We start from the raw sequence: 13,801 nt of genomic DNA on the forward strand, positions 1-13,801 counted from the left end.
CGGACAAGATCGCATCACTCCGCCTCGACCTCCCCGTCAACTTTGAGGCAGTTAACGCAACCGAGGCCCCGAGCATGTCTTCGGATTATATCCTGGATGGTTTCAGCCCCCTCAGCCTGGAGGAAGTCGACAGGATCCTCTCATCTGCCCGCCCAACAACTTGTAAACTGGACCCATGCCCTTCCTGGCTTATTAAATCTTGCCAGGGGGATCTCAGATATCCTATACGGGATATCATAAACAGATCCCTAACGGAAGGGCTTTTTCCAGCGCCACTCAAAGAGGCTGTGGTCCGTCCCCTCCTAAAAAAACCATCTCTAGACCCGGCCCAATTGGCACACTATAGGCCGGTCTCAAACCTGCCCTTTTTGGGCAAACTCATTGAGAGGGCAGTGGCGAGGCAGCTACAGACTTTCCTGGAGGACGCTTCCATCCTTGACCCACTTCAGTCCGGCTTTCGCCCAGGTCATGGGACGGAGACGGTGTTGGTCGCCCTAGTAGATGACCTTCAACGGCATCTGGATCGGGGTGGCTCGGCAGTACTGATGCTGTTGGACCTATCGGCGGCGTTCGATACGGTCGACCATCGGTTGCTGACTTGCCGCATCGCTGACGCGGGGATTCAGGGGTTGGCCTTGCAGTGGCTTTCCTCTTTCCTTGAAGGTCGGGGACAAAGGGTCGCGATTGGGGGGGAACTATCCCAGAGGCGCTCACTCGACTGTGGGGTGCCCCAGGCAGCGGTTCTCTCCCCGATGTTATTTAACATCTATATGCGACCTCTTGCCCAGATTGCTCGAAGGTATGGGCTGGGGTGCCACCAGTATGCTGATGACACCCAGCTCTATCTGCTTATGGACGGCCGACCGGTCTGCGCTCCAGATAACTTAGATCGGGCATTACAGGCCGTGGCCGAGTGGCTCAGACTGAGTGGACTGACATTGAATCCTGCGAAGACAGAGGTCCTTTGTTTGGGCCGTTGGGGGCCGGGGGGGGGAAATCCCCCTGCCAGCTTTTGGCGGTGTCCCGCTGAGGCCGGCGGACAGGGTCAAAAGCTTGGGGGTGCTACTGGAGCCATCCCTAAATATGGAGGCCCAGATAGCGACCACTGCCAAGTCCGCGTTTTTTCATCTTAGACGGGCAAGGCAGTTGGCCCCCTTCCTGGACCCCGACGACCTAGCAACAGTGATCCATGCTACGGTCACCTCGAGGTTGGATTACTGCAATGCCCTCTACATGGGGCTGCCCCTGTGCCGGACCCGGAAATTGCAGCTGGTGCAGAATGCCGCGGCCCGGCTGTTATTGGGCCTCCCAAGATGGGGGCACATTCGGCCGGGTCTTCGGGCTCTGCACTGGCTTCCAATAATATACCGAGTCCGGTACAAGGTGCTGGTCATTACCTTTAAAGCCTGGGACTGGGCCTGGGACCTGCCTACCTGAGGGACCGTCTCTCCCCACACGTTCCCCAGAGAGTACTGAGGTCTGGGACTCAAAATCTTCTCACCATCCCCGGGCCCAAGGAAGTGCACCTCAAAACAACTAGAGACAGGGCCTTTTCCACAACGGCCCCTATGTGGTGGAACCAGCTACCGGAAGAGGTGAGGGCCCTGCGGGATCTTACTCAGTTCCGCAGGGCCTGTAAGACGACCCTCTTCCGGTTAGCCTACGCCTGACTAGACAAATGTAGCTTTCTAGATCTTAGATTTTTGTGATTATACTGTACAGTTTTAATGTAAAATGTAAAATTTTAAGGTTTTTAGGTTTTAAATGTTTGAATTTAAATGTATTAATTTGTTCCGATTTTATTGTTTTATTGTTTGTTGTAAGCCGCCCTGAGCCACTTGTGGGAAGGGCGGGATATAAGTTACGGAATAAATAAATAAATAAGCTGGTGATCCTATCACCTCTCAGTCGTCTTCTCTCCAGGCTAAACATCCTCAGCTCCTTCAACCTTTCCTCGTAGGACTTGGGTCTCCTGACCCCTCGCCATCTTCATTGCCCTCTTCTGGACACGTTCCAGCTTGTCTAGATCCTTCTTAAATTGTGGTGCCCAAAACTGAGCACAATACTCCAGATGAGGGCATCGCTTTATTTATTTCTCAGATTTATATCCCGCCCTCCCCGCCAAAGCAGGCTCAGGGCAGCTCACAACAATCAAACTAAAACAATAAAACAGTAAATAAACAATTAAAGTTTTAACAATTAATTAATACCAATTAGATAATTTTAAAACAGTTTAAAACAATTTAAAACAACGTTGGTGCTAGTGTTGATTTCATTAAGTTCAGTGATGTTGGGCATCTACTTATACTATAATTCAGCTGAAGGCAAGTCGAAATAGGACTGTTTTACAGGCCTTGCGGAACTAAGCGAGGTCCCGCAAGGCCCTTTCTTCTTCTGGAAGTTGGTTCCACCAGTGGGTGGGGGGGCCGCAATTGAGAAGGCTCTTTCTCTGGTAGCCTTCAGTTTCGCCTCCCTCGGCCCGGGGATTGACAATAAGTTCTGCGTTCCACATCTGAGTACCTTCTGGGGAACATGTGGAGAGAGAAGGTCCCTAAGGCAGACAGGTCCTACTTGATCTGGACACTGTACTTCTGTTGATACACCCCAAAATTAAATTTGCCTTTTTAGCTACCACATCACACGACTGACTCGTGTTTAGCGTACGGTCCCCTGAGACCCCCAGATCCTATTTAACACATACTACCGCCAAGTCTCTCCCATCCTGTAATGATGCGTCTGATTCTTCCTAACCAAATGCAGAGCTTTACGTTTATCCCTGTTAAGATTCATTTTGTTTTAGCCCAGTTTTCCAGCCTGTCAAGATCATCCTGTATCCTGTCTCTGTCTCCTATTGTATTTGCAACACCTCCTGATTTAGTATCATCTGCAAATTTAATAAGCATTCCCTCTATTCCTCCATTTTTTTCAAATTGGCTGCAACTTGACAGTTTACACACGCACACACACTTTGCTTTCCCACAGAGAGATGTTACAGCGTGGATTCGCAAAGTGCTTTCAGTGAACACCAGAAGAGCCAAAGCAAAGAGATCGGAACAATAGTCCCTCTAATCCAGCTTTTTCACAGGAGCGGAGCAGATGCTCCAGTAAGACCCCACAAGAAGGGGGACAAAAGCTCAAGATTTCTCCTGTTGCTGACCACTCCCTATCAATAAGCACTCCAGAGACATACTGTCCAAAGATGGCCATACACATTTATAACCACATGCACCCGTGCAAACTGCATTACGAGACTGGCATCCTATCTGTTTGGAATAGAGTTGCCGGGTCCAACTCAAGAGATATCTGGTTTGGGGGTGCAGTCGGGAGCGAGGGTGTGACAATCACAGCTGAACTCTGAAGGGAGCTCTACCCATCACATTTAAAGGGACCGCACACATTTTAAATGCCTTTCTTCCATTTGGAAATAGTGAAGGATAAGGGCACCTTCTTTTGAGGCTCCGAGAATCGGACACACACACCCCGGGTCCAATCTTTTTGAAACTTAGGGGGTGTTTTAGGGTGAAGCACCAGATGCTATGCTGAAAATTTGGTGCTTCTACCTCAAAAAAACACACAGACCCAGAGCCCAGATACCCACAGATCAATTCTCCATTACACCCCATGGGAATCAGTCTCCATAGGGAATAATGGAGAGTTCAGCAGACATTTCCCTCCCCCCAACCCCGACTTTCTAATAACCCTGGAGTGAGGGAAGGGCCTCCAAATCAGGGGATTTGCTGCCCCCAATTGGGGACTGGCAACCCTAACTTGGATCATTTTACTCCACCCTTCGTTTATGGAGCTCGAGGTGGCCGACATCTTCACCCTTCCCCATCTGAGAATCCCAAGGCACATTAGACTGCAAGGCAAGTTTGGCTGAAAGGGAATGACCGGCTCCTAAACATCCCGAGAGCCTTTGACAGGACACTGGGGATCTCACCCACCCCAGTCACTCGGGGAGCTGGCACCCTCTAACCCAGTGGTGTCGAACTTATTTGTTATGTGGGCCGGATCTGACATATATCAGACCTTGTAGGGCCAGGCCAGGTGTGTCTTCAAATGTAACACCAAGTAGCAGAGATATAAACTTTATAAAGCATACAGACAAACACAAAGATATTTTTAAAACTTAAAATAAAACATGCTTGAAGCATTAGCACTTGGTCTTAAAGGTGCTTTCTCTTTATCTCTCTCCTGTGCAATCCAGGGAACTGGGCAAAATAAGCTCTGGCCCTTTCCTGCCTTCCCCAAGGAACCAGGAGGGGGAAGAGCCTCAGCCAATAGAAGGGAGAGAGGCTTGGCTCAGTAGCTCTGCTGTGTGATTGAAAGAGTCTGGCAAAGCAAGCTATCCCTCCCCCTCCCTCCAACCCAAGCCAGGAACCAGAGTGTAACAATCAATCCCAAGGGAGGAGCCTCAGCCAATGGGGAAAACAGAGGTTTTGCTCTGTAGCTCCTGTGTGATTGAGCATGCCTGGCAAAGCAAGCTGTGATGCAGAAGGAAGCAAGAGAGAGGGAGAAGGAAGCAGACAACAGCCAGTTGCTCAGAGGCCTGATAGGAGCCCTTTGGGGGCCTGATTTGGCCCCCGGGCCACACGTTTGATACCCCTGCTCTAACTATGGCACCACAGGGGTTCTCTGAGTATTTTTATACTTGGGGCTTAGGGGGTTGTGATTCAGTAAATTCATACATCTTGGGGTGCTTTCTTCAACTTCTAACATTGGGGTCTTTTTCTTCCCTGGCCATAGCGGCACAGCTAAAGGGTCAATATCTTTCCAAGCTGCCCAAACGCAACAAATCTTTCTAATTACCCATTTCAAGTTACTCACAACTCCACCAAGTAAGCCCACGCTTCCCAGACGGCAACAATGCCAATCATGTTTCCGTTACACCTACACGTCCCGCTGACTCATTGCTTGATACTAGAAACATGTTGTCCCACGGTTCAAAGTTAAGCCCGTTTTGATCAGTTGCATACAACTCCTGTAACCCCTTGCTGAGTCAGCTGGGTTCCCGCATCTGCCTGGATGTTTTGTTTAGGCCCCAACAAGTCCAGGCAGCTCATTATTAACCACAGCTAAGACTTAAAGAGGCTCTCTAGGTCCTCTCCGCGTAGCCTGCAAGCTCAGAGCAGAAAGGCCCTGCTGGATCAGATCACCTTCATGGTAGTCACGTGGGGCTTCGGTATTGGAGCAGGGAACGATACTGACAGGTGTCTGTCTCAAGTTAACAGGACAAAGAGCGGTTTAAGAGCAAGGAGCTGCCCCCCCCCCCAAAAAACTTTCCCACTTCCGCCTTAAGAAGCTGTTTGTCTCACACTTTCTTCTCCCAAAAGCTCTCAGAGCGCTTCACAGGCAGCTCTCGACTCCAGGCAATTTAAAAAGAATCATCCTTGAGACGGAAGCAACCAAATGTCATGCATACGGAACAGCCCGGATCAGCTCAGCCCGTCAGAGAGAAGTGACACCCGGGTCAACTTTCACATCAATCTCAATCACTTAAGCACCGCAGGCTTGCATGGATTCTGCTTGAAATTCAGGACCAGGAAAGGCTGACTCCGGCTGTCTCGGTTTCACAGGGGAGCCGCAGGGCTCCCGGATGCCAAGAAAGCCAACAGATCCAGAATGCTTTGCCTTTTCTTCAGCTGTAGACCCAAACCCAATCTCAGGCCTGGTCTGTCTAGGACAGGAGTGGCCAAACTTGCTCAACGCAAGAGCCACACAGAATAAACATCAGATGTTTGAGAGAAGGAAGGAAGGAAGGAAGGAAGGAAGGAAGGAAGGAAGGAAGGAAGGAAGGAAGGAAGGAAGGAAGGAAGGAAGGAAGGAAGGAAGGAAGGAAGGAAGGAAGGAAGGAAGGAAGGAAGGAAGGAAGGAAGGAAGGAAGGAAGGAAGAGGAAGGAAGGAAGGAAGGAAGGAAGGAAAATCCATGGGGGGAGAGGGAGTTGGAAAGAAAGCAACTTTAACTTTAAATGCATTTTTTAAGCCACTGGCTGGCTTAGAGAGTGATTAAAGAGACAAATGCCTTCTCCAAGCTGGCCAAAGGGACAGTGGGGACTTTGAGAGCCACACAATATATGTGAAAGAGCCACATGTGGCTCCCGAGCCACAGTTTGGCCACACCGGTCTAGGAGCACAAAGTAAACAAAGCACCACTGCTGCCCCCTGCCCTGAGACCTTAAATCTATTACTCAGTATTTGGAAGGTTTCCTCAGGTTGGATTTCAAAAGCAATGGCAACAAATCATGGTTTGATACGAACACCATCTTCAAGCCCTTGAAGGGCTGTCATAGAGAGGATGGTGCGGAGTTGTATCCTTTGCCCCGGAAGGTCACTCCAATGGCGGAAAGTAAATCAAGAGGTTTTGGCTCAACATTAGGAAAAATTCCTGACGGTTAGAGCGGTTCTTCAGTGGAACAGGCTTCTTCGGAGGTGGCGGGCTCTCCTTCTTTAGAAGTTTTCAAACAGAGGCTAGGTGGCCATCTGAGGGCAATGCTGGTTCTGTGAACTTAGGCAGATCATGAGAAGGGAGGGCAGGAAGGGCAGCATCAGGGCTTAGTTCTCGTGGCCCTTTCTTCCATGCCCAGGGAAATGCCGATCGCCACTTTGGGGCCAGGAAGCAATTTTTCTCCAGGTCAGTTTGGACAAGGATCCCAATGGGTTTTTGCCATCTGCTGGGCATGGAACAAGAGTGACTGGGTGAGTGGGGTACCTGTGAACTTCCTGCATTGTGCAGGGGGTTGGGCTAGATGACCCTGGAGGTCCCTTCCAACGCTATGATTCTAACCCTGGGGTAGACAGTCCAACAAGAATCCGCGTCAAACCAGGAATTCAGACTTTATAACTGCTTTGTCAGCCTAACTGCGGTCTGTTGCGCCATCTCAAGTCACAGGTGACTTTCCGTTGAACAACACTGCTAGCCTGGCCACAGGAACTGTAAAGCGACAAAGATGTCCTTTTCGAATGTGGCAAGAGAGCAGGATGCAAACAGGCCAGGATTCACATGCAAACAAGAAATCGTTACTTATATCTACTTGTGCTTGTTTGAATTTTGATGCTGTCCTACGCAGGGTTACACTATGCCAGCGGTGGCCAAACTGCGGCTCAGGAGTCACATGTGGCTCTTTCACACATATTATGTGGCTCTCAAAGCCCCCACAACCCAGTTGGCTGGCTAAAAGGCATTTGCTTCTTTTAATAATTTCTCCAAGCCAAGCCAGCCAATGGCTTGGAAAATGCTTTGAGAATTAAAGTTGCTTTCTTTTCACCTCTCCCTCCCCCACCCCCACCTCAAACATCGGATATTCATGTCTTGCGGCTCTCAAACATCTGACATTTATTCTATCTGGCTCTTACATTAAGCTAGTTTGGCCATCCCTGCGCTATGCGAAGTCCAAGGAAGCCAATGGGTTTAAAAGAATGTAACTATACTGAGGACTGCACTGTGAAGTTACCAGAGAAGTCCTTCTACCACAAAAGGGTATTCTGTCTCTCTCAAGACAAGGATCTGTCTACTTTGAGGGGGGAAATTGGCAGCCCCAATTTCTCCAATGCAGTTGCTTGTGACCCCTAGTAGGAGGAAATCTCTTGATCTGCCTTTTCTCAAGAGAGCAGCAGGAAGCAGAACTCTGCACATGCTTAAGGCACCCGTCCTCTTCTGCATTAGTGCTGCCCAGTTTCCATTGCTGAGGATTCTTCCTCCACCCTTCCATGAACATAACAGCTTCTCAGGTTCAAGGAGTGCAGCCAAGCATCTACACCAGGGGTGGCCAAACTTGCTTAACGTAAGAGCCACATAGAATGAGCAACAGATGTATGATAGCTGCAAGACATCAACGTCAGATGTTTGAAAGCTGCAAGACATGAACATCAGATGTTTGAGAGCAGGAAGGAAGGCAAATAGATTTTGGGGGGAGAGGTGGAAAGAAAGCAACTTTTAAATGCATTCTCCAAACTGCCAGCTGGCTTGACTTGGAGAAGTGATTTAAAGAGAGAAATGCCTTCTCCGAGCTGGCTGATGGGGCGGTCGGGCTTCAAAAGCCACAGTACGTGTGAAAGAGATACGTGTGGCTCCCGAACCACAGTTCAGCCACCCCTGTGCTGTGATGGAAAGTGCTGTGCATGTATGGATCACAAAACACTCATGGCACAGTTCTCATTTTTCTGGAGGACAAAGATAGTTGGATTTATACCCTGCCTTTGACGGAGTCTGAATCGCTTACAGTCTCCGTCCTTTCCTCTACCCATAACAGACACCCTGCGAAGTAGGTGGTGCTGAGAGAGCTCTGAGAGAACTGCTCTTTCAAGAACAACTCTGAGAGAACTATGACTGGCCCAAGGTAACCCAGCTGGCTGCACGTGGAGGAGTGGGGAAATCAAACCCGGTTCTCCAGATCAGAGTCTGAGCATTTAACCACTGCACCAAACTGGCTCTCCTGGGAAAGGCCCTGCGTTCAAGATGAGCAAACGCCAACAAGAAAAAAAAGTCTTCACTGATAGTTTTAAAAAGTTCAAAGCTACTTGTTAGCAGAACTCTTCCAAAATGTTTCAACTTCAGCAGTTCAGATTTAAGCCAGTTTTTTTCCAGAAGTGTCAAGCATACAACAGATGCCTCTATTATGGTTGTTCTGATGTTTACTCTCCCACTCGGTACTCTGTACACTGCCTTGAGATTCAGTGAGAAAGATGGGCTATAAACAGGACTTTTTTTAAAGCAGGAACTCCTTTGCGTATTAGGCCACACCATCCTGATGTAGCCAATCCTCCAAGAGCTTACAGGGCTCTTCTTACAGGGCCTACTGTAAGCTCTTAGAGGATTGGCTACATCAGGGGGGTGTAGCCTAATAAGCAAAGGAGTTTCTTCTACAAAAAAGGCCCTGGCTATAAATAAGCTGAATAAATAACAAAGTACCAACCTTTTCACCAGCCAAAGGAGTATCTCAGAAACCAGCATGAAGTTTGGAGTGCGAAAATTCTCCATGGAGATGAGCCGGGGATATCCCAGAGCCCTCATCATTTCGGTGAAATCTTTTGAAAACAACAAAGTAAATGATTTGGGGGGGGTTTTAACCAGACAGATGTTCATTACCTTAATCTCCTATGTGAACATAAAAAACTGAATGCCGATGCTTATAAAAAGGAAACTGTATCCCTAAAAGCAACTTTTAAGTTAATGTTCCCATCAGAGACAGTTATTTTTCCAGATATGCATACTAAAGTGGTAGAACAGGGGTGGCCAAACTTGCTTAATGTAAGAGCTGCATAGAATAAATGTCAGATGTCTGAGAGCCGCAAGACATGAACATCAGATGTCTGAGAGCCACAAAACATGAACATCAGATGTCTGAGAGCCACAAAACATGAAGATCAGATGTTTGAGAGCCACAAGACAGGAAGGGAGGGAGGAAAGCAAACAGATGGTGAAGGGGAGGAAGAGGTGGAAAGAAAGCAACTTTAATGCATTCTCCAAGCTTCCAGCTCACTTGGCTTGGAGAAGTGGTTTAAAGAGACAAATGCCTTCTCCAACCCAGCTGACGGGACAGTGGAGGCTTCAAGACCCACACAATATGTGTGAAAGAGTCAAAGTTTGGCCACCCCTGTGCTAGAATAATAAGACCAATCCCTGTATATCTGAGGCATCTCAAACAAGGCACAGGCTTCCCCACTCCCTGCTCATGGAGCCTTATGAACTGCTTCCCCTTCTGCATCTATAGAGCAGCACCAATCAAACATGCTTACACCTGGTGGGCGGTAAATCAAAATTGGCATGCAATGACTCCAACAGATTGTTCCAGCAGCAGCCTAACCACTGCTAATTTCTTAACAGTTTTTAAAGAGGAGAATGCAAGATAAGAAGAGAGGGGAACAATAGGGGGGAGAATTCAAAGATGATGCAGTGCCACAGTTTGGGGTGGATGCGGGGGGGCGCGGGGTGGAGAATGTCCACTATATGTGAACTCTGCTGTTCTTCTTTTCTTAATCTCGAGCCTCTTCTAAGACTCCCAGAAGCCCTGGCATCTCCGAAAGATTTAACCAGCAGCGCCAGCATCTGTGCAAACTGCCATTTCAGTCAGACGTTGAATGTGCTTTCAGATACATGGGATACATGCAACCAATATTCCCCTCTAAGCTGCGGAGTCCTGTGAGCGAAAATTCTACTTCATGAGCGTCTGGCATTCAAGTTGTGAGCTGCTGCATCAATGAGTTTGCTCTGGGGCCTTTTTTTCCTGAGCCCAGACAAAAATGTGTGAGCCAGAGGCTAAAAAACGGTGAGCTGGCTCACACTAACTCCGCTTAGAGGGAATGTTGCATGCAACTTTAGATCAGGTCTACGCTGTTCACGGGCGCATGGTCAAAATGGCATCATTCCATATCACGCTATTCTGGTTTAACAGTCAATAGTACGCTTCTTGCTTCTCTCTCACACACGCGTGATCCGCTCCCATAGAAAGAGTCCTAAGAAACAAGTTTTATTTATTTATTTAATTAATTCAATTTTTAGCCTGCCCTTCCCATAGGACAGGCTCAGGGCGGCTTACATCATAAAAACAATCAACAATAAAAACGATAAAAGACCAATTTAAATATATAACATCTAAAACTACAGAATGACTAAAACGGCAGGTTCTGCCTCACAGACGTGGCCTGTTGTCCAGGTCCAGCAGATCTTGTAGCACTGGGATGGAACGAAGGGGAGAGGCCGGTAACAAGTGACATTCACTGTCTCAGCTGAAAGCCTGGCGAAAGAGCTCTGTTTTGCAGGCCCTGCGAAACTGGAGCAGATCCCGCATGGCCTGGATCTCCAGGGGGAGCTCATTCCAACAGGCAGGGGCCGGTTTCGTACTCTGTGCAGCCTCAGAAACACCCCGCCTTTGCAGCTGTGGCTCATCGCGGTGTTGTTAATCCTGCGCCCTCCCCACTCCCAACCCTGTTGTAGAACATGAGGCATCAACAAATGAGAACACATCGAATGCTACCCCGCCGCTTCTGCGGTTCATCAACCAAAAGAATGGTGTTTATCGCTTGGCGTTCAGGGGAAGACGACACGTAATTTGTCACCCGCGCTGCTTATGCTCATGCATCTGGGCAGAATGAACGAAGCTTGGCGTGCATAGATGCCAGGGGTGGTTTTTTGTTTTTTAAAAAGAAAAACCTACAAAATTACAGCTAGATGTTTAAATAGATCCGATGTGCATCAGGAGACACGGTCTTCGCTATCATTTGTAGCAAACCATCAGCCTAAATGGCATTTAAAGGCGTTTAATAAACCAAGAGGTCTACGCTCCAAGGCGCATGCAATTTTAATTTTGACAGCGGGGAAGGAAGAGAGAAGAAGGAAGGGGAATCATAGGGAAAGGCAGCATCAGTTAAATGCTCTCTCACAGGTTTATCACTCCTTAACTTCGAGGGAGCACTTGATGCTCCCATGTTTCATTTTGTCTTCACAGTTTGAAATGGTAGCTGCATTGGTCTGCAGCAGAGCAGTTAGATTTGAGTCCACTAGGCAGCTTCGAGACCAACAAGTTTTTCACAACAACCCTTTGAGGTAGGCTAGGCTAACAGGCAATGGGGTTGAGAAGGCAGAGACCTGGATTCGAATCCAACCCCCGCCCTCCCCCGCCCGTTAGCTGACCAGTCCCCTTCTCTCAGCTGAGTCTACCTCACAGGATTGTTGTGGGGATTTAAAAAAGAAGGCAGGGAGAACCTCAGTCGCCACCCTAAGGACGGAGAAAACAAAAGCTGGATAAATACAGCACGGTGAGCTAGAAGGTTACAGCTGGCAGCTCTGGGTTCAAAAATACCTGGGGATTTGAGGGTGGGGTCTGGGAAAGGGAGATTTAGGGAGCGGAAGGACTTCAGTAGGTAGGGTTGCCATGTTCAGGTTGGGAATCTCCTGGATATTTGGGGATGGAGCTTGAGGAGGACAGGGACCTCAGCGGGGTGCAATGCCACAAAGTCCATCCTCCAAAGCATCCATTCTCTCCAGGGGAACTGATCTTTGTAGTCAGGAGGCGAGCTATAATTCCAGGGGATCCTCAGGTCCCACCTGAAGCCTGGTATCTCTACTAAGGTAGGCCATGCATTGCAGTCCACCTTCCAAAGCAGCTATTTTCTCCAGGAGAAGTGGGGGGAAAAGATAGACAGACAGAGAGAGCTTTTTTGGTAGAAAAAGCCCAGCAGGAACTCATTTGCATATTAGGCCACACCCCAACACCAAGTCAGCCGGAACTGCATTTTTGTGCATTCCTGCTCAAAAAAAGCTCTCTCTCTCTCTCACACACACATTATATTTTTATATATATATATATATATATATATATATATATATATATATATATATATATATATATATATATATATATATATATATATATAGGTGTGTGTGTGTGTATATACACACACACACATATACACACATATATATAATGTACATAGTATGGAAATCTGCTGCCCCTGAGCCTGCTTCCAGAGACGGCAGGATACAAACAGAATAAAATAAATGAGTAAATTCCAGGACATCTCCCAGCTCCAGCATGGCAACTCTAGTCAGGGGTGGAGCTTGATGCCCACTTGCAGGGCTGCCTGGGGATCTGCAAATGCAATTGGCCACTAGACGACAGAGATCAGTTCTCCTGGATAAAATGGCTTGTTTGGGGAGGCGGGCTCTGCGACCTTGTATCCCGCTGCGGTTCCCTTTCCTACTCTGCCCTCCCCCAATCTCCAGTTATTTCTCACCCCAGAGTTGGCAACCCCGTATTTGGGTGAGGCCTACAGAAAACCTCAGCCAGGTGCAGACAGCGGGAACCATTAGATGGCGCTGCCTACCTAGCAGGGTTGTTGTGGAGACGGAACTAAGCCCACACCAACACTCCCAAGATCCCTGGAGGAGGGAGGGCGAGATATCAGGATCCACACGGTGAACCATGCCGCCTCACAGTCCCGAAAGACCCCGTTCGCCAACGGTCAGCAGCAGTCCACCCCCTCCCCTCCTCAGAGAAAACCTCCCCGGTAGATAAAGCCCATCAACTCACTACGGAGGTCGCGGAAAGACATCGCTGCCTCAAATGCCTCAGTCTTGTTTCCAAAACCACAGCAGCCCAGGCTTCGGAGCGCCGCTTTTCAAAACCAGGCCGCTGTCGCTATAGCAACGCTCCTACGGCGCGTCGCAGGGCTCAAGAACCACAAGGAGGCGAAGGCGCGCCGTGGCGAGAGGTGGGAAGGCACGGGTTGTTGAGGGCTGGCGGGGGGCGGAGCTAGCGGGGAATGTCTAAGGGGGAGGCACAATAATAGGAAAAAGGAAAGGTCCCCTGTGCAAGCACCAGTCGCTTTCGATTCTGGGTGACGCTGCTTTCACAACGTTTTCACCGCAGACTTTTTAAGCGGGGGGGGTTGCCATTGCCTCTCCCAGTCTTTTACACTTTCCCCCCAGATCAAAGGTTTGCTCAATTTGTTAATTTTACTATTCTGTCATCGTACCATTTTACATTCTAAACCACTGCCTACCAGATAATTTTACTTCACTGTCATTGATTCTTAAATCTGTACCATGTTGCATTCTGGGCCACTGCCTACCAGCTATGTCTGGCTCTGCTCAGCTATGCATGGCTTTGCTCACTGTGCTGGATTCCTCGTCTGATGGAGTGTGCTTAAGAGCACACAAAAGCTTACGTTCTAAAGAAAAATGGGTTGGTCTTAAAGATGCACTTGACTCCTGCTTTGTTCAGCTGCTTCAGACCAACACGGCTGCTTGCTTGGATCTATCTACATATCTATCATACATACACACACACATACATACACGATA

At 48.5% G+C, this 13,801-nt stretch overlaps 1 protein-coding gene across 1 annotated transcript in view; it reads right to left on the reverse strand.

Moving 5' to 3' along the window:
* CLUAP1 (clusterin associated protein 1) overlaps positions 1–13,201 on the reverse strand; it is a 122,631-nt gene extending 109,430 nt beyond the window's left edge. Inside the window, exons 1-2 of the mRNA XM_060260822.1 lie at positions 13,029–13,201; positions 8,913–9,024 (exon numbers count right to left, since the gene is read on the reverse strand). Coding sequence (XP_060116805.1) covers positions 8,913–9,024; positions 13,029–13,050 — 134 coding nt within the window. The 5' untranslated portion in view covers positions 13,051–13,201. The remainder of the gene's footprint in view (positions 1–8,912; positions 9,025–13,028) is intronic.
* Between the last annotated feature and the right edge of the window lie 600 nt (positions 13,202–13,801).

This window comes from Heteronotia binoei, chromosome 20, assembly GCF_032191835.1.
Source record: "Heteronotia binoei isolate CCM8104 ecotype False Entrance Well chromosome 20, APGP_CSIRO_Hbin_v1, whole genome shotgun sequence".
In the NCBI taxonomy this organism is placed as follows: Eukaryota; Metazoa; Chordata; class Lepidosauria; order Squamata; family Gekkonidae; genus Heteronotia; species Heteronotia binoei.